We start from the raw sequence: 19,963 nt of genomic DNA on the forward strand, positions 1-19,963 counted from the left end.
CAGGGTGGATACCATATAGACAGCTGCTCAACCTGTCATGGTGGACTGTGGCCTCCAATTGTTGGCCAACATACACCCCTTCATTAAGTTGATTCTCCGGCATGTGTTTTAGTAATGGAGAAGAAACTCATGTGGTAGGACATGTACAAATCAGTGTGAAAAGGCAGGCATGTTAAAAGTAGGAAAAGGGGGGGTTGAGGATTTAGCTCAGTGGTAGAGCACTTGCCTAGCAGGCACAAGGCCCTCGGTTCGGTCCTCAGCTCCAGAAAAAAATAGAAAGTAGGGAAAGGCTCCAGAGGAAGCTTCATAAACAAGAAAATTTCCAAATTGCAGTCCTTAAGTTTACTGTATGTACAACACCAACATTAACAAGTAAAACACATCCAAATTTCAAGGAGAGACATTCTAGTCGTGGTGGCACATATGTGTAATCCCAGCACTGGGAAGATGAGGCAGGAGGATCTCTGTGAGTTTGGGTCAGCCAGGACTACATAGTCAGTTCAAAGCCACCCTAGATTTTGTCCAAAAAGAAGTTGTTTTTCAGTGAGATAACAAGTCCAGAATAGATAAACAGAAACGTCCAACAATAGGAATGTTACTGAGGATCCAGACTGATAGGAAGCACCCAAAATCCTGGGATGTGGTGTAAGTTGGAAAACATTTTTATACCAATAAAACTAGGTGTGCCCATCCCTTGTGATCCTGAAGTCACAGGCCTGTGTACACTGCATTAGAGGATCTGCCTTCTCCAAATCCTGCATTTTAAGATGCAGGAAGCAGAGCCACACTGACTGCAGGGTGAGTCTGCAGGGTGAGTCCGCAGCCATAAGTGCTGTGGATCCTCCTCAGTCCTGCAATTCTTGAGGGAACCAGCTACTAATGGTCCAGATTTGGCTCCTTAACCCTTAGTTAAGTTGTTAGTGCGAGCAGGCTATGTAGTCTCTGGGGCCTACAAAAACATTTGACTGTCATTCTTGGAATTAATCTGCTGTGCCTGGCTAAAAGCATCTGCACCCAGGAACTACTAGCCGGTATCTTGGTGACATTAAACATGTACCCTTTGCCTGGAGATTCCCCGGGGTGACCTTAGATTGGTCCCATTTCTAGCTGATAGAATTGGAGGTAGAGCTTAGATTGGCTATGAGCTCCCTGCTTCTGATCTTTTGGATTATCAGGGTTTAATGAGTTTCCTACAAAAAAGACAACATAAGAAAACTACAGTTTATTGAGGTTGGAAGCCCACTCTGGCTGGCATCATTGCCATGGCACCATTCTGTGAATGGCATATAAAACTGGGCTCTAGCATTCATGTGGTAATTTGTGCCAAAACAAGTTTGCTGAGTGATCAAGACAAGCGAGATGAAGAAATAGAAAATATTTGGTAACGTAACATACGATTTTATAGTTTTATGCTTGAAAAGTTGATATAATCATACAAATATTATTTTAAAATGTTTTATGTGTTCAAACACGTATGGATTAATGAAACAATTAGTGAAACATAAATCTAAATAAAATAAGAAAACTATCATTATAAGAACTGTGTCTGTTTTGTCTTTAGTGGGTTAGAGACTCTGGGGGTGACCTATATTCTGTAGCCCTGTTTAGCTGGGTGTGGTGACAGTGAGTGCTGAGGACCACAATGTATAGGCTTTCACTGTTGGTTCCAAGCTCTATGTCAGGGTCCTCTCTGTCCACATAAGGTTTCTAGTCTGGAACATTTGGTCAAGCTCAGACATGAGCAAGGGTTCAGCCTTGTGAATAGTCCTCTGGGTCTGTTGCAGGGTCTCCAAGAATGTGATGGGGGAACGGCTAGTAACGTTTACCTACTAAACATCTCAATATGGGGGGCATCTGACCCTTAGGAGGGCAAAAGGTAGAAGGTTAGCCTAATTTTCATTGGTCTCATGGACACATTTATTTTACCATTCATGAGTTTTGCAGCCTCTATGCACAACGTAATTTTAGAGGAACATTTAAGGCCTTTGCCAGATTTAGGGGAAACTTTGGTCATGAAGGTGAGGGCATTTTCAAAATTCAGAGGTAGAGGCAACCCATATACAGAATTGTTTGTCTTCTGATAACAGCAGAGTATGGGTCTCTTGTTTAACAAGAACTGCCATCCATTTGCCTCCTGTTTCTTTTTGTCACTTGGTTTCTTCCTGTCTTCTTTTTGTCAAGGTGAGGAGTCCCCTCTCTCTAAAGAGGGCCCATGGACACTGGCATTGGCAAATGCATGTCAACTGTTCATAGTGTGCATGTCTTTGCCCTTCTCCCAGTAAAATGAATGGGATGAAGCCAGAAGGTCAGCCCTTTGTGCTGAAGTCCATTGGCTGAGGGACTGGGCCTATACCATCCTGGGTCGGTGACCCCTGCAACCTAGTGTACCTGATTCCATGTTGAAGAAAACTGCTCCATATAAACCTCTCCATGTGTGACATTGGACTGCATCAATCACTTTTAGGAAGGGCAGAGTGCAGCTACAGTGGAGCCCAGAGTGGAGCCAGAGCCTCCAGCCAGCCCCAGAGCAGAGCAGGATGCAGCAGCCACAATTGCAGAGGTAGCAGCAATCAGGGCTGGGTTCCTGCTTAAGACGGGAGTTGAAGCTGCTCACATCCACCTTCTACCACAGCTGTGGGTGTTTCTGTATTGTCAGACCCTGCCTGCAGGATCTGAGCTTTGACCTCCTGTTGATCAGAACTGGAGGAGCCAGAGCCAGGGCAGTTCCTGGAGTACATTTCACCTTATGAGGGTTGGTAGGGTCCTATCCACATCCACGGCTATGTCCCTCCTCTGTTCGGGGGAGTCTGATGACCTGAACTTGGCTGCTGTCTTGGAGTGGCTCCTTTGGGTTATCATCTGGTAGTGGGCTGGCTGGGCTGACGGCTATCATTTTATTAAGTCAGATATAGGTCTGGCCCAGAAGACCTGCCTCATAATGGGTTATTTCAATGTCATGCATCCACTTACTGCAGTTCCCCTCAGGAGGTCCATTACAATGATGGAGATGTAAGTTAAAAACAGTTCCTGTCACAAAGTCAATGTATTTATTAGTGTGGTTGTAGCCCCAACTGCTCACAAAAAAGCAGGCCTAACACGATCAAGACTTTTGGGTAGATAGGCCACTAGCCTCCTCCAGGGTCACAGTGCCGGAGACATCCATCATAGCCATCCTACTGCACAAACCTCCTTCTGGGCCTGTGTCCATCACCCACAATACTACTCAGGAGTCCTTACAGCCTGCATCACCATAGCAACAGTAGCACCGACCTGCAGCCACAGTTGATGCCAGAAGAGGGGTACAGCATGAATGGGCCAGCATGATCAGTGAGCCTATGGGAAGTTGTGTATCATCCCAGAGGCAGCAGTAGCTGTTGTCCCAGGAGGGCTCACTTCCCTTCTTTTTTAGATCTTTGACTCGAATCAGTAGAAGTGACAGAAATATACAGAGAGATAAATGCATAGAGAAGATTATCAGGGTCCCAACATACATTCATGCACCTGAAGAGACCATAAGGACCTCAGTCATACATCCTCACCTCCTGCATCACATTGGTCCCCTAAACAGAAGGTGCCTGCACCAGACTTAACTCCAGAGTGACAAACCAGGCAACTTTCAATTTTGTTCCTTTTGTGGAGTGGAGGTGTCAGATTCTTCAGAAGTGTTGGGCAGCAAACCATCAAAGGGAATTCATGAGGCTCTGGAACGTCTCAGGTTGTACAACAATCGGAGTTCTTGACCTTTACATCCTTTCCAGCTCCAGGGGACTCCCAGACCACCAGAGCTTTAAGGTCTGGAGGCAAGATGGAGGTGTGTTAGTGGGAGTGGATTTTGAGGCGTCAAAGGCGCCCACCATTCCCAGGTAGCATTTGTTTCTTCTACTTCTTCATCAACACTGGAACTCTCAGCTGTTCATCCCACATCTTCTTGCTCTAAAACTCTGAAATTGAAAGTCCCCATTTAAATATGTTGTTCTATATGTCACCTGGGTCACCTGTTTAGTCCTTCTCCGTTTTAGCATTCTGGTAATAGAAATAACAACAAAAACCAAGCTTTCTGAATTTTGTAGATTCTTTGCAGGGCATGGTAAGACATGCTACCTGCATAGTACTGATTTTCAAGACTAAAGTGATTTCTAAATCTTGCTTTTCTCAAGACTGGATTGGTCACCTTGTCAATAACAGATGGGGCCCGCTGATTCTTTTTCCTAAGTCAGGTAATTGTGAAGGGCGGAAAAGGACGCCCCAAACACCCAACTGCAATTAGCTGTGAACTTAGCTTTGCTGCACCTGGAGGCCATTCTGGGAAGAGAAAGCATCCATTCCAGGCCGTCCAATGAGAGGAGGTGATTGGTTTCATCCTGAGAATAGGTTGAGTAGAGTTAAAATTTGCATTTCTGATAATTTCCAGGTAATGAAGCTACTAGTACTTGTCCAGGTCACAGTTTCAGAAGTGTTGGTCTAGCATGCCTGACTGGTAAGTGAGGAGGTTATTCAGATTTTGATATTTGTGGAATTTCTACTTTCCTGAACTTCTAGGAATACATGGCAAGAAGGCTTGAGTCTAAATGAAGAACTTGTCTTCATAGTTTGCATGGTGGTTAGTGTTTGTTGATCGTCAACTTGACAGCACCTGGAATCTCCCTGGAGACTCAGCTCTAGGCACCCAAGTGGAAGATCATTTGATTATTAGCTCTATTATATAAGGCATTACTAGATGTAGGTTAGCCTCGGGACATGCCTGTGCAGAACTCTTCTGATTAGACTGATTGAAGTGGGAAGACCCACCCTCTGTGGTTGACTGGGACAGTGGACTGGATAAGAGGGATGAAGTGATCTGAAGACCAGCGTCTTCCTCTGCTCTCTGCCTGCAGTCAGTACAACAGCTCTCAGGCTCCTGCTGTCCTGACTTTCCACTGTGGTGCATCTTGCAACTATAAAACAAAATAAACTTCTCTCCCTTAACTGTTGCTTTTGTACAAATATTTAATCCCAGCAACAGAGAAGTGACAAAGCCAATCAACTGTCACTTAAGCTCCTGAACATCCACAGGAATCTCAGCCAGGAGTCATAACCTATTGTCCAGGAAAACTGGAAATTTAGGGGAAGAGACACTCTTTCACCATGCTTCTCCATTCATAAGCATTTTATGGGAACACAGACACTCAGAGACAGAAAGTGGTCAAATGCAATGGAACTTAAAGTACACAGCCCCCAATGACATGGTGGATCCCATGAGTCACGTGGTAGATGCCATGAGTCACATGGTAGATCCCATGAGTCACATGGTGGTTCCCATGAGTCACATGGTGGTTCCCATGAGTCAGATGGTAGATCCCATGAGTCACGTGGTAGATGCCATGAGTCACATGGTAGATCCCATGAGTCACATGGTGGTTCCCATGAGTCAGATGGTAGATCCCATTAGCTCTGCTTCCTAAGCTATTTTGTACTTACCTCTTTTCCCCTGCTACCTGAATCCAGCTCCATCTTGCCTGAATCTTTCTGCCATGTGTCATGGTATTACCACTTTGATTTCCCATGATTCTGTGCCTTTCCCTTTGTATTCTGATGGCCATGGTGCTTGTTCAAAAACCACCATGCTGTGATGGATTTACTCCTGGTGCTATCCTATAGCCACATAGTTGAATTCAATCATTAACCTTAGTGGTTTCAATTCTGCTGAGTCTAACACTAGTTTTTGTTCACATTTAGAGGACAGAGCCTTTGACTCCTTTTTATCTTTGAGGGGAGTCTTTCAACTAAGCTTCTCTGCCCCTGCACATAGAGTCTCTATGTCCCCTTGCAAGTACATAAATCATTAAATACCCCTCCGTCCGATTCGGTTGGTTTCAAGGCATGAAAAACCAGGGCCAGGCTCTTTACAGATTCATTACTTCCTTACCTTGTCCAGTACAAAGACTGCAGCACTGTATCAGGTGTGACACATGCTCTCATGCTCCCTGTTGCCCCTGCCCTCCCTGGTCAGAGTCCACATCCTAGGGTGAGCCCCCAACTCCATCTATCAAACTGCCCTCATTTCAAAGCCCCCAGTTATAAAAAGGCAGGGCCTGCCAGTACTCTAGCTCCTACTGCTGACCCACCCATTACTCCCCAGTGTGAAAACTGCCACTCTTGCAGCGCCTTCTCTGTGAGGTTTGGGTCATGAATCCACACTTGGGACAAGATGAAGCTCCTAAGCCTGCTGCCCTCCTTCATGCCTGCCTGCCTCTGCACATTCTGATGCCTCAGACCCAACGCTCACCCTGGTTGCCTTTTTCTCCTATTTTCTCAGTTTAGTTCTAGACACTTTTTCAAATGAACTTTCATGTAAAAAGAATACTTATTCTCTCAAATCTTGGAAAACATAAAGAATTATGGACAAGAGCAACTGTGATTCATACTTTTGATTTATTTTTGCAAGGCATTATCTTTGTAGACATATTTATTATTCCCATCTGTAAGTAGTTTGTATATAAATCTGTGTTTGATTTTGTTTGTTTAGTCCTTATCCTGGTAGTATCTTTCATTTCTTTCTTTTCTTCTACTTATCGTAAGGCTACAATTTTTTAAACTGTAATTTTGACAATATCTCTAGTTCTTCTTTTCGGATGGAATTTCAGGTTGGAAATGCTGGCACCCTAGGAATTTTTAGGCTCTTAGTGTATCTGTAGCATGGCTGTTATCAAGGAAGGATGTAGAAATTGACAAACTTCCCAGAGGATCGTGAATATTTACATCTCAATAACCTCCCTGTAGGTCACAGAGTTTTGCTTGGCCGTCCATCATTTAATTCAGCGTCTGTATGTCTGTGATTAGGCTGCATGGTTTTCTACATTTCTCAAGGATATGTGTTCCTTCTTCTGTGCACTGTCTTTGAACGTGCTGTCAGTTTTCAGTTGTCCTGTGTAGCCATTCTCAGTGCTTTAAGGAAACACCTGCTCCCTGAGAAGTTCTTCAGACAGGTTTGCTCTGCTGGGGACATGTTAGCACTGCAGGAGCACATTGCTACTGAGAATCTCCATTTACATTAAACCGTTCAGTCTTGTCTCCCTCTAGTGGACAAGGAGCAAAGTGCACCCAGCCAAGTGCTGTGCATGAGGTCTGTGCCAGGGGTTTAATACTTTACTGATCAACCAGTGAGGATCCCTGCCCAGTGGACTGTAACTGGACATGGCTGTCATCAGAGCAGTTTGTCAGCATTTCATGTAAAACAAACAGGAACATTAAGCTCTTGGATAAGCCTAGGGAATTTTGTTTAGGTAATATTAAGACCTACTTTGGATAATCCACACTTGCATAGCTAGAGATTGAAATATTGATGCCAATTATTTGCTCATAGAAACAATATCAGATGCTTTTCTTTTACATAAAAAACATCATTCTTTGAAAACCTTATAAAATTACATTTATGGATTCATCTGGCGCTTTATTAAATTCTCTAACAAATACCATAGCACACCTTCTAACTGTAGAACACAAAAAATTACACCTACTTGGAAGTCTTCTTCAGCTCTGTCCACAAGTTTAAAGGTTTCATAGTGAGCACGGTACTGTTGGGGAGAAAAATCATCCCACAGATAAAGATAAAGGCTTTGAGAAGGAAGGATTTCCATTATTTTGTTTGTCTTATCCTGAAATTTTCAGCCTGTGGCTGATGGATATGGACAAGGAGCCTGTAAAGAGAAGCCTGAGGAGCATCAGGGAGACGCAGCTTATTGACTCCCTCAAGGCCTGCATTCTCAGATCAAAGATCCCAGGCTTCCCCACACACGTCTTTTGATTTTATATTTTTACTTTTGTATTAGTTACTTTATTTACATTTCTAATGTAATCTCTTATCCTGGTTTCCCCTCCAAAAGCCCCCATCCCACCCTTTAGCCCCATGCCCCTGCTCCCCCACCCACCCACCCTCTTCTACCTCACTCTCTAGCATTCTCCTAGCTTGGCCCCTCAAACCCACACAAAATCTTTAGCTAGTGTCCTCATATGCATACTTTATTCAGTTCTGTTTAGCTTCTATCCACTATTATTTGTTTGCTTAAAAGTAACTAGCAGATACATGGACACACCAGTGAATTGGGATTTTGAGTAGAAGTAAAAAGATAGGAAGCATGATTATTAAAATTTAGGAGGTGATCAGATGAGAGACCTGGCCATCTCATGTGAATTAGTCTTTTGCTTAAGGTAGATTCTATATAAGGTGGGAGTAGGAGGTACCCTAAAGATAGACCCCTACTTTCCTGTGTCAGCCTCCATCTATGCCCTCATGTCACTTGGGTTCCTGTAGTTTCCTCAGAGTTCTGTGAGGTGCCTCAAATCATGACTCTCTCTGCTGCCTTTCAGGTCACATTGCTACCGAGATCAGAACAACCCCAGACCACCATTCTGAGACTAGATACTTTTTCTTACAGCATTAGCCCTCCCATGCCTACTAGATTCTAAATCCACAATGAAACAAATTGACCCTAATGGGACACAAACTTCAGAAATCATTATCAGTAGGAGTAACTGTGGTTAAGAGCACTGAAGGCCACCCAGGAACATCTCTCAGGAAAGACGCACATTCCTAGAAGGAATCTCCTTAGCCTCTGCCTCCAATCTCTACAGCAGTCAGTGTCTTGGTTATTTCAGTCCAGAGCATGAGGAACTTGACTTCCATTAGACTCACCTCTCACCTGTCACTGCTGTGTGGTCACCGTCTCTCTCATTTCTGCTTCACGATGCCAGCAGTAATAGTGGTGACCGTGACCACTTAGACCCTTCACTTCCCTGGCACAGTCCTGTGGCTTTTAACGTTTTCATGTTCTTCTTACAAAAGACTCAGTCATTGTCTTCATTTGACAAACCTAGGAATGGGTTAAACAGCCAAACAGCACTGTCCTTCAAGTCAGCTTAAATATCACCCTTTCTAGGAGTCTCTTTGAGATGGTGTCTAAAGGTCTCAGCATCCAGGTTAGAATCCTCTCTTCAGAGTCGTGGCTTTCAGGGAAGATGGAGACATCTACATCCAGTTTTCCTAGTTTTATGGGAAAGTCACTGCTCCTGCTTTCCATGATTCTCAAGCCGGAATGCGATGGAGTGAAGATGGCTTCAAGAACAGGTTCTGGGATATTATAAACACTTGATAATTAACTCGTGTATCATTTGCTCAGCAGGAGGTGCCCCTTTAATCTGCCAAGCTCTCCATTAGCCTTAATCATTCTTCTCCCTTACAGTCTGTGCAGATGCATAGGATGTTTTTCTCATTGTGTATCTCACTCAGCTACAGTGTGCTGGATGAGGTAGGTAGGATGAGGTCTGATGTCTACTGAATGGATAGGACTCAGACCACAACCTTAAATTGATTTAGAACCAAACATTTCACAGATGTGGGATATATTTCTTGGTTATGTCCTCAGAGAGAGGTGTGGTGAAATGTAATTCCAACCAAAATTCCAACCATGTAAGAATGATTGATAAAGGAATGGTTCTTGTATAACTAAAAGAAACAGTATACTTATAAATTAAAAATATATTTATTTATTTTATATGTTTAGGGTTAGAGGCATCACTGTACACATGTGGAAATCAGAAGTTAACTCATGGGAGTTTGTTCTCTCCTTTCTACATGTGCATTTTCAAATCATTTGTACATGTCTGTGTGTGTGTGTGTGTGTGTGTGTGTGCCCGTAAATTCATGCACACTCATATATATGCATGTAATTAATAATATTCTGAATATAAAAAGAGCATTTGTTTGAGAGAGTGCCCTATGGTGGGTTCAACACTTATTGAGTAAAAGTTTTTGTTGTCAACTTGATGATGCTTTACAAGGATGATGGGGATTCAAACTCTGGTCCTCACATTTGCATGGCAAGCGATTCACTAACTGCGCCTTCTCTCCAGTACCCTACAACTACATTTCATAAGCTTCCTATGTTTACTATATGATTAGTAGATAGAGATTCAGATTCTATCCATTTAGATTAAGTTGTATGTGTCTTAGTGATTTTTGAGAACATGAAGAGGTCCTTAGATGCCTGCAGTTGTGACTCATCTCTTTAATCGCAGCACTTGGGAGGCAGAGGCAAGTGGATCTCTGACTTTCAGGCAGCCTCGACTATGACCTTGTCTTCAAAAACAAAAGCAAAGCAAAGAAAGAAAAAAAGAAAGAGGAAAGAAAAAAGGGGTCCTCAGAAACAAGTCTGCGGACTGCTGCCTTAGGCAAGCATGAAGTCTCCTGAGGAGGTCAGACTCCTGATAATTTGCTATAATCACGAGGTGCTAATAATAAACGAGAGCCACTGTTATTAACCATGCTGATATTAATTAGTGAGGCCAACACTGCGTTCTGTGGTGTACATATACACAAGCACACAGGCATGCACAAACACTCACACGCTCATAGGTGAACAAATACATATTTACTCCAAATTGTTTGGAACTAGAAAACCTTTTATTTTTCCCCAGAATGTGGAATATGTGTATACCCAGGAGACCTGGTAGAACAGAACCCTCCTGGAAGTGTCCCAAGGAAGCTTTGGAGACCTTGGACACTTGCATGGTGCAGCCCAGCTCCCCCTTACTCTGGTGTCAGGAAGGTGCAGGCCAGCCAAGCTGGGCATCTGCATCTTGTGCATGCAGACTAGTTGCACAGATGGTTCAGCTAGTTCTTGGCCATGCATTCTTCTTGGCCTAAATCCTTTTTGGAGAACTGGTCTTCCATGGAGTTTGCACACCCAGGCACCTCAATCAGTCACTCCTCAGTGTCATCCAGGGAGGGCTTGTAGCTACAAGGGCATCACTACTGGCCATTCACCTCGTCCCACATGAGGTTGGTCCTCTTCTTGGAATGGATGCTCTTAAAGCTCACCAACTTCTACCAGCAAGGGAGAGCCCTTGGCCAGGCAGTGGCTTCCTGCGGGGAAGGCCTGTGTCAGGCTCCTGCAAGCACACTACCACTGCCTCCTCCATGCCCTTGGTCAGCAGCTTCCACAGCTGGTTGTTGAGATGTTCTGGGTTTTCCCACTCCGGGGCACACAGCTCGGCCTCCAGCAAGGCCCTGGCCTGGCACAGCACCATTGAGGGGTTGCTGTCAGAAGCCAGCAGGTTGCCCAGGTCGATCTCCAGTTCTAGCTCCCTGTGCACCATGATGTGCTACAGCTTCTCTGCTTCCTCCTGCTCTTCCTTGGCCAGCAGCACCTCTGCATTCTGCCCCTCCTTGGCTCTTGCTTGGGTCTCAGTTCCCTCACTTTTGGGGATTTTAACTTTTAAGAATAGACAGAACGTTTACAACTTGATGTTTGCCCTATACCTGAGCACTTTGTTGCCTGGAAACAGGAGTTTCCATTGTACAAAATGGGATTGTAAAACAGAGATTTCAGGAAAAAACATGGGTGAATATATTGAAACCATGCCCCCTCCCAAGGCACAGTCCATGAAACAATATGCTCCAACTTGCATACATTTAAAGGTGTAGGAAAAAAAACTATTGTCCTCCTGGGAACAGTAAACACTGTGGGAATTGGACTATATGTCACATGCATGGACCCTGGGTTTATACATTTCAGGGAGAAGAATCTCCCTCACCAAGCATATTTAGATTTTTGGCTGTTAACAAAGATGTTCTGTCCATATCAAGGCTTTAACCAACTCTCCCTGTCCTCAGCAACTGAGTTGTAATGAAGCAGTGAGAACTCTGAAGCTCTGGAAGGAGAGTGTGCGAATGGGTGTTCCTCGCTCAAAAGTGAGTCTCTGGGAAAGTCACTGCAGAACCTGGTCAGTCTGGGTGGAGGTAGTTAGCAAGTAAGCTATGGCATTTCCCAGTAACATCACCGGTAGTGTCTTCCCTGGAAATTCTCTTGTATCCAGGAGACACTGGAATGTTCTGTGATGTCAGCAGTGTTGTGGTGACACCAACTGCCTGAGCCATTTCCCTTCATTTCCTAATGGGTTCCCGAGGAGGCATGTTCTCCAGGATCCGCAGTCTCTTTCGGAGGGACAATCATATCCATGCAGAGACCAGACCAAGGCAGAGGGAGGCCAGCCTTCTATCACGTTGGAGAACAAGACGAATGGAAAGGTCCTTGAGGAGGTCAAGTGAGTACTGGGCAGGGCAAGGGGAGCTTCCTGGAGGAGGTTGGCTTGAGCTGGTCCTTCCAGGAGTAGGACGTATGATTTAGAGCCTCAGTCTTCCTAAATGGCTGACCCAGACACAACAATTTCTGATCATTAGTTTGACAGAGAACCAAGACCTGTTATATGTCAAGGGGCTTTCCTTGGATCTCTTTAATGTCATGGGCAGTGTCAAAGAATACCAGGATGTGCCTGTGTAAGAATAACAAAGTGTCTCTCTCAGGATAGGCTGTGGAAGCACTTCCTCTCAGCTGTGTCCTGTAGACTACGTGGGTAATTGATGCCAAGAGGGATACTCTCCTGGTCATATCATGGTCTCAGTTACTTTGTACTTGAACACATGTGACTGGGGATTCAAGATGTTAAACAGTTTGGACTCAAGGACTTACCTGCCTCACATCAGACATTAGCTGAGAAGGTCCTCCAATTCTTCTTGTTTAGGCCAGCTTTAGAATTTCAGTGACAGAAGAATGGCTGTAGGAGGTGTGGTCTATATCTATGATGGCATATATCACCATATGTCTATGATGGTGGGAAACAGGAACTGAGCTGAGTTCAGCTTAAAGATAGCTTTCTTGCTCTGTCAGGGAGTCACTGTATCTGTAGAACTGTTCATCCTCAGACTTCTGTTTTAGAGTAAGCATAGTTTTTCTTGACACTATGTCCACATATATGCCTGTTTACTGGTGTTTATCTACCTACAGAGTCTGATCAGAAGGCATCATCCCAACCCTCCACGACACCTGTTGAGGAGGAGAGAATGAAGCGTTTGGAGAACCTCAAAATTGCCCTCCACAAGATGCAAAAGGAGAGAGATGAACTCAGGAGAATCCTGGCGGATTACCCAGGAAAGAATTTAAATGACAGGTAGTCACAATGCAAGTTCTGTTAAATCCACATTTCCTCACATCACAGTAGGCTACAACTCCAGGGTGGGCTCATGGTCAAAATCACTTTCCTGATTGCATCAGAATGTGAAGATCAGATGGGAATGAGATGGTGGCACAGGCTATTTTGATTCCTACAAACGTAAATCATAGCCTGTGGCCTGAATGACAGTCTGGGAATAAGGGTAGTAGTGTGTGAGCTCTCATTGTGTGGTTTAAGTAGCCTGGACAGTTGTTGGGTTGTGGGAATTTCTAGGTGCTCTGATTATGAGCAATCATTGTTGCAATTGACCTGGAGGTGCTTTGGGTTCAATAGGTCCTGTGAAGAGCTGGAGGGGCCTAATCCCTCTTGCTGCCTCACAGTGTGTGACTGCACTGTCAACAGGGTATCATTGGTGTTCTCTGATTTTATTCATTGTATTTTGAGATAATGCCACATTCTTGTATTTATTTGGCATTCTAATTGTTTGAGAGAGAGAGAGAGAAAGAGAGAGAGAGAGAGAGAGAGAGAGAGAGAGTTTTGTGTGAGTTTGTGTGTGTGTATGCATGTGTGAGTGCGTTTGTGTGTATAACTTAAGATCTGGGTATTCTGTGTTCTGATTTGGCCTGAGAATTATCCTATGTCAATTTCCATGGCATGATAATGATGTGGCTGAGAGCCTCACTTTGAACAGTACAACATTTCACATCTAGTCAGGTGGACACACCTGGGAATCTCCTGGTGTGTGCTATAAATTCTTTTCCCTGTAAATACTGTCCATGTTCCTTTGGGTTTTCATGTAGCAATAGATTCTATGATTGAGAATTGTTACCTAAGAACAGGAGAATAGGCTTCATGGGTTTAAGTTGGAGCCTGGATGGTGGCACAGGACCCTCGAATGTTCTTGGCAAGCTAGTTTATTCCTTCAAACCCTGTCAGGGAGCTCAATCAAATCAGCTCCCTGCTTTTGTTTCCTGGCACTGCTGTCCCCGCGGCCATAATAATAAATTTAATAAATACCAAATGGACCCAGTACCAAGGAGCAAGGGTGTGGCATGTCCTAGCCTGGGGTAGTTCAGGATTCAGTCTAAATTCATATAATTCTTGTATCCTTCATTCATAATGTTATTTGATCCTTGGACCACGCCCTGCCACAGGAACAAGTTTGAGTCCGAGATGCTCATGATGCAGCACGAGGAAGTGATGACCGACATGAAGAAAATGAGCGAGCAGATCAATACCGCTTTGGTCAAATGTAAAAACCTTACACTGGAAAATGACTGGTACTGGTGAGTAACTTACAAGGTTGTGACCCCAGCACTAGGCAAGTATATGTCAGCCCATTCTTATCTTTGAAATAAAGTGAGGATCAGGCTTTATAGTGTTTGAAGCAGACCAGGAAGCCTGTCTCTAAGGAAGGCTCTAGGATATTTACGTCTTGTAGATAGTTTGAACAAATGGAAAGAGACTGTGAGATTCATCAGTCATTGTCCTTCCCAAATAGGGATCCTGTACATAGAAAATGTGTGCACAATGATGGAGTCATCAATCAATCCTGATGCTCTGGGGCTCTGACAGGACACACACACACACACACACACACACACACACACACACACAGGACACATAGAAAGATTGGCCTCCAAGGGACATTCTAATAAAATGGACATATAAGCACACATAGGGATTAAGTCCTCTTCTGGGAAAAACTTGAATCAATGGTGTCAGGATTTTGAGAAATGCCCTGAGTCTTCTGGAATGTTGCTCTTTTCTCCATTTGACCTCTCTCTAGGTTATGCTCCATGGCTACAGTGAACTTGGACTATAATCTGGGGCTCTCTTCAGATCAGGATCCTAGAAGGAGGAATGGACTTGGAGAAGTGGGAGGAAGTTGGAGACTGGCTGGGATTCACCATTTTTTCTTTGTGTCTCAGCCGCAGCTTCTGCCCCCTCCTAACTGAGTGTTTTGAGCTGAAGAACAATGCCCAGAGAGCATGGAATGAGTACAAAGGGCTTCTAAGGGATCAGATTGCACTGGAAGAATCCATTAAGGAAACAACAAGGTTCTGTGGGGAAGCCAGTATGAAAATCCGTGTAACAAGCAGCCTCAGGTAGGATGAATGAAGCATCAAGGGCAGGTTTTCCTGATATCTAAGCATAAACCAAGTCAAACCAATTTAACCTTTCTCCAAATTATCCAGAAACTCTCCTAGGACTCATCCTGTTGTTCATTTCGTTGCCCATTTACAAAACTTTCTGTGATTCTAGCTTCATGCAAGAAACTGGAGGATTGACAACCAAATCCTCCTGCTCAACTAGAAAACGCATTTCCTTAAGGGGGATCTGTTGATCACACATTGCACACTTACATGCCATTATGCTAGAGGGATGCCATGTGGTAGCCGTCTTTGTAGTGCACAGAACTGATTAGAGTTCAGTTCAATTGCCAAAAGAATGGCTCTCACTGTCAATTATGATGGGGCTTGTGGACTTTCTCTCCTTTCCCCGTACATTGAAAATGGTCCCTTCTGCCTTTCCAAATGGTGGTTCATAGTGACGGAGCTTGAGAAGCAGTGTGTCAGTCCTGTTCTATGTCAGTGTTTTAGTGTTCTTTCCTGTGGCTTCTGTCCTGGAGCTGACCGGATGAACAGGGATGTAAGAAAGGCTTCTCTCAGGGTGAGGGTTTGTGTGAGATATGTGAGGGTTAGAGGGAAATTTTTCTCCAACTCTCTCAACCTCCTGTGCCCAGGAAGTGCATTCCCTACACAGGTTTACTCTATAAGGGATGGAGAGCAGTGTCTACGCTCTCACTTGACACATTTCCTTTGCCTAATCTGTATTCAACAACTGTGCTTCCAGAAGGATGGCCTCCTCATTCTTTTCTGCTTCTCACTTATGATTTCTGTCCTCTCTCTCTCTCTCTCTCTCTCTCTCTCTCTCTCTCTCTCTCTCTCTGTCTGTCTCTCCCTCCCTCTCTCCCTCCTTCCCTCCCTCCCCCTCTCCATTTCTCTCTGACTCTGTGTGTGTGTATGTGTGTGTGTGTGTGTGTGTTTGTGTCGTTGGGCACAGATGTGTGAACATGGTTATGGCTATGGTACATATGTTACATTGGGAGTTTCTTGTTTTAAGTGTTTGCGGTATGGGTGCTTACATATAGAAGTGTGTGTATATGTGTGTTTGTGCATATGTGTGTGTGTGTTTGAACTCATCAAGTTTATGAACACAGACACATATATTTATATATATTGTATTAGTCTATATGTACACATATATAAATGTAAAAGAGAGAAGAAGAGGAAACACAATGTTTCCAATTAGTTTCAAACTGTTCTTAATGGGGTTTTGATTACTATTGAAATTATTACAGTGGGAAAACTATTCATCAACATTGACATTACTTGGAGAAATCTCAGGAATAGGGTACAGGGATGTGAGGAGAGGCTGCTGTGTGAAATCCATGTACCTGAGTGTGGAAACTGATGACTCAGGGCTCTTCTGCCTCCTTTGCTCTCGGTGTGCAGTAACACTGGAAGGTCACGTGCTTGTTGTGTCTTCTCAACATCCTGGTTATGTTAATCGTTACCTGCCACCACTTTCTCTCCAGAATCGCCTAAACTTTGTTGAATATACCTTGGCTTTGGAGTTTGCTCTGGAATTTGTTAATTGAAAGATTAATTTGCTTAGAGTTGAATCTGCAAGCAGAAGATGTCCAGGAGTTATGCTGAGGTGGAATCACATTTTTGCCTCAGACAGAAACTTAGGCTCAACATAGTCCACAGCACTCACCCTGTGTTGGGTTGTGGCACTCTTAACTATTGTTATTCAAAATCATTTGATCTGAGTGAAAATCTTCTGTAAGGAGGGTTTAGAAAGTGATGACCCTCAGACATTGCTGGAGGTGTCAAATGGGTAGCCCTGTGAGAAGCCATGTACAACTCTTGTGAAAGTTCAACCTTTGACACAGCGATTCCAGAAGAAGAAGTAGGTGTCAGCAGAGAAACTGTGGCACATTAGTGTTGTAGTGGTTCACCTCAGAGCAGCCATGAAGCAAAATTATCCAGAAGTCCACCAGTCAGAAAGTGGAAAGGTACAATGTTGTCCAGCGTTTCCATGGACTGTGGCTGAGTTTGATTATACCTGCCAGCATTTGACTTTGAATCAGTCAGTCTTATCTCACTTGAATTATATCTGATAGCATCCCAGTCCAAGTTTTACCTTGGATTGTGGTTATGGAGATTTCCTAGCTGTTTGTGCTGGTAGTTTGGCTGCCCTGTCAGGTACTGTATCCTAAAGGGACCTCATATTGAAAAAATGCAGCTCACTTTGCATGCACTGGGAAACAGTGAGCAGAGGATAGAAGAGGCTCACCTGCCCCCACCCAGTGCTCTGTTGCCTGAAATCAGCCTCCTGTGCACAGCCTTGTGAACTTGCTAAACAGGCTTGGCTAACAGGCCTAGATGTCACATTTCTAATTTCTGATTTTCAGGGGAATACACTTTATTGGCTGAGCTGTCTTTAGCCTATGCTCACTGTGTACTTACCCCATTCCGGTTTTTTTTTCTTATGCCACAATAGTAGACTGGGTGATCTCTTCTATTATCATTAACTGGGAAACTAACCACATTCTGCAAAATACTCTGCTTGTATGTGTGAACAAATATATTTGGGTGAGTTCAAAGGTGTGTATGTCTGAGTGTCTGTCTTTCTGTCTCTGTGTACATGCATGTCTCCATGGGCAATATAATCTTCTAATGACCAGGATGAGGAGAGAATGGAGGAAAGTCTGCAGGATGCCCTGAATCAGAAAAAACTGGTCACTGAGCAAAAGGCCTTGGCTGGGAAGATGCGGCATCATTTCGGTGTCACTGAGATGATTTGAAAGTACAGGATGAGAGGACCCAAGTAGATTCCCTGTGCTTATGAACTGTCTTATTGGGTGTGTGACTTTCTCCATAGTTCTCAGCATCTGTCAGCTAGGAGCAGCTCAGAATACTATTCCTGTCCATTTTAAAAGAAATTTCATCCATGAAGTGTATATGATCCATAGAGTTTCTGGCTAGTGTGTACTGATCCCTCCAGTCTGAGCTCTCTTGTATTATCTGAGCCCAGTGCCTTTAAGTCTCCCCACAAATAGTTTACGATATCCATAAACAAAGGAGTGGTATAGTTTATTTTCTGCATGAGTATCTCCTTTAGAGTTCAATGCCTACCCTTGGCAAGATTTCCATGCAGCATATTCTTGCCAAATATAATATCACTTCAGTGTGCATGTAGTTCTTGAGATATTGTTTCTCTGGGTCTTTGCAGATATTGAGGTTGTCAAGTGGACCCCAGGCATATTCCTGCACTGGAGGAATAATGATAGTCTTCATTTCAGTGATGGCCAGGCTTCCAAGGCCTTCCTATTGTTTTCTAGGTTGTTCACATCTGTTATCCTCTGACATTGAGACATTGCTACATGATTTTAAAATATAATATGTATGGACGATTGGAATTATCTGCTGTTCACTGTTCAATTTTTAGTAGTTTTAAAAACTGGGAAAATATGCAGGCCTGTGGGATCTCTTACCCTTCTGTCTTGGGCATGAGAAAATGACCTCAGATGAAAGATCATCCTGGATTGTCCTGCTGAATTGTGCTGCTGTGTATGGGAGAAGTGACATGGCAGGTCCTCACCAGGCCTTTTCCACCCCTAGGTCTGAACACTCCAGCAGACGCTTGCCCATGGCCCAGACCAGGACTACAGCTCTCAGAGACAGACCTGTCCACCAGGAGCACTGAGGGAGCAAAGATTGACAACACCTCCCGCATCTCAGTCCTCGTAACCATACAACAACCAACCAACCCGAATGAGGCGTCTACATTCCTCTTGAAGAGATTTTTACCATCTTACCTGCCGTTCTGCTGTGTTTGCAAGGCCAGCAAGAGGCTGGGGTTATATGTTGAAAAATCAGCAGCAATTGAATGCTGAGTAATTTACTTGTTATATTTGGTTTTTACTTTGAAGTTTGGTTGTTTTATGCATTTGGTTTTATTTGTTTAAGTTTGAAGTTTTGTTATTCATTTGTTAACTTTAGTTTTTCTTAATTAATATGCCATATTCCTAAGGTTATATATATTGAACTCATTGACTCCCCAATTTAAAATGTTCTTGAATAAATTAATGTTAGCCTATAAATAAAAACATGACCTTTAACCCTTCACTCACAAGACCGTCCTGAGTCGTGTGTGGTTCTTCCTCCTGTAACAGCACAAGTGTAAGGCAACAGTGGTTTTCTGCAAGTCTCATGCAGTGTAGGCTTCACCATCAGTTCACAGCAGCCAGAGCTGCACAGGAAACTGTGCTCTTGATGTAAAGAGTGTGTCATGCTCTGTGGATCCCCCTTCATGATGAAAAATGTTCTCGCTTCATCCCTGTGGTCACAAATTTAGCTTCCTTTATAATGACAAACACAGAAGTATTTCTCTAATACATTAGAGGACATACAAACATTGATTATGGGAATATAAAATGTTCAGGACACACAGAGTTTGATGCCTGTGGATTCCTTGAAATACAGCATCAGCTATGACTGCACATTTAATGAATTCCACCAATTTTAGAGGAATGAACATTTTTACTATTTTTGTTGTTGGTTTGTTTCTTGTTATTGATAATGATGTTTTGCTGAGTTCATTTTGATATATATCATAGCTTCTTTTGGGCGGAGGTCTTACACAGTTTTGAAATATTTCCTTTTTGTAATTTGTAGTGATATTTTTATCTATATTTCAAACATTATGCCACTTTCCAGTTTCATCCCAGAAAACCCCTATTCTCTCCCCAGAACGCCCACCTCCATGTGGGTACTACCCCACCTGCCTGTCCTCTCCCTCCCACCTCCCCATATTCGTTTTCATGCAATTCTGCCAGCGGCCAGCAGAGGGCAGTGGATTTCACTCAGACCTGAGGTGACAGAGAATTGTTAATTGCCCCTTA

General features: G+C 43.7%; 1 protein-coding gene and 1 pseudogene across 1 annotated transcript; one reads left to right on the top strand and one right to left on the bottom strand.

Annotated features, from left to right (window-relative positions):
* Nucleotides 1-7,629: 7,629 nt before the first annotated feature.
* Nucleotides 7,630-11,914, bottom strand: LOC148000862 (ribosome biogenesis regulatory protein homolog; annotated as a pseudogene).
* LOC148000863 (disks large homolog 5-like) lies at nt 11,877-19,187 on the top strand. Its single transcript, XM_087586793.1, has 5 exons — nt 11,877-12,081; nt 12,822-12,984; nt 14,142-14,273; nt 14,919-15,095; nt 18,681-19,187. The coding sequence occupies exons 1-5, from the start codon at nt 11,931-11,933 to the stop codon at nt 18,763-18,765; spliced, it is 708 nt and encodes a 235-aa protein (XP_087442919.1). The 5' UTR covers nt 11,877-11,930; the 3' UTR covers nt 18,766-19,187.
* Nucleotides 19,188-19,963: the final 776 nt, after the last annotated feature.

This window comes from Rattus norvegicus, chromosome 15 (assembly GCF_021556685.1).
Source record: "Rattus norvegicus strain SHRSP/BbbUtx chromosome 15, alternate assembly SHRSP_T2T, whole genome shotgun sequence".
NCBI lineage: Eukaryota > Metazoa > Chordata > Mammalia > Rodentia > Muridae > Rattus > Rattus norvegicus.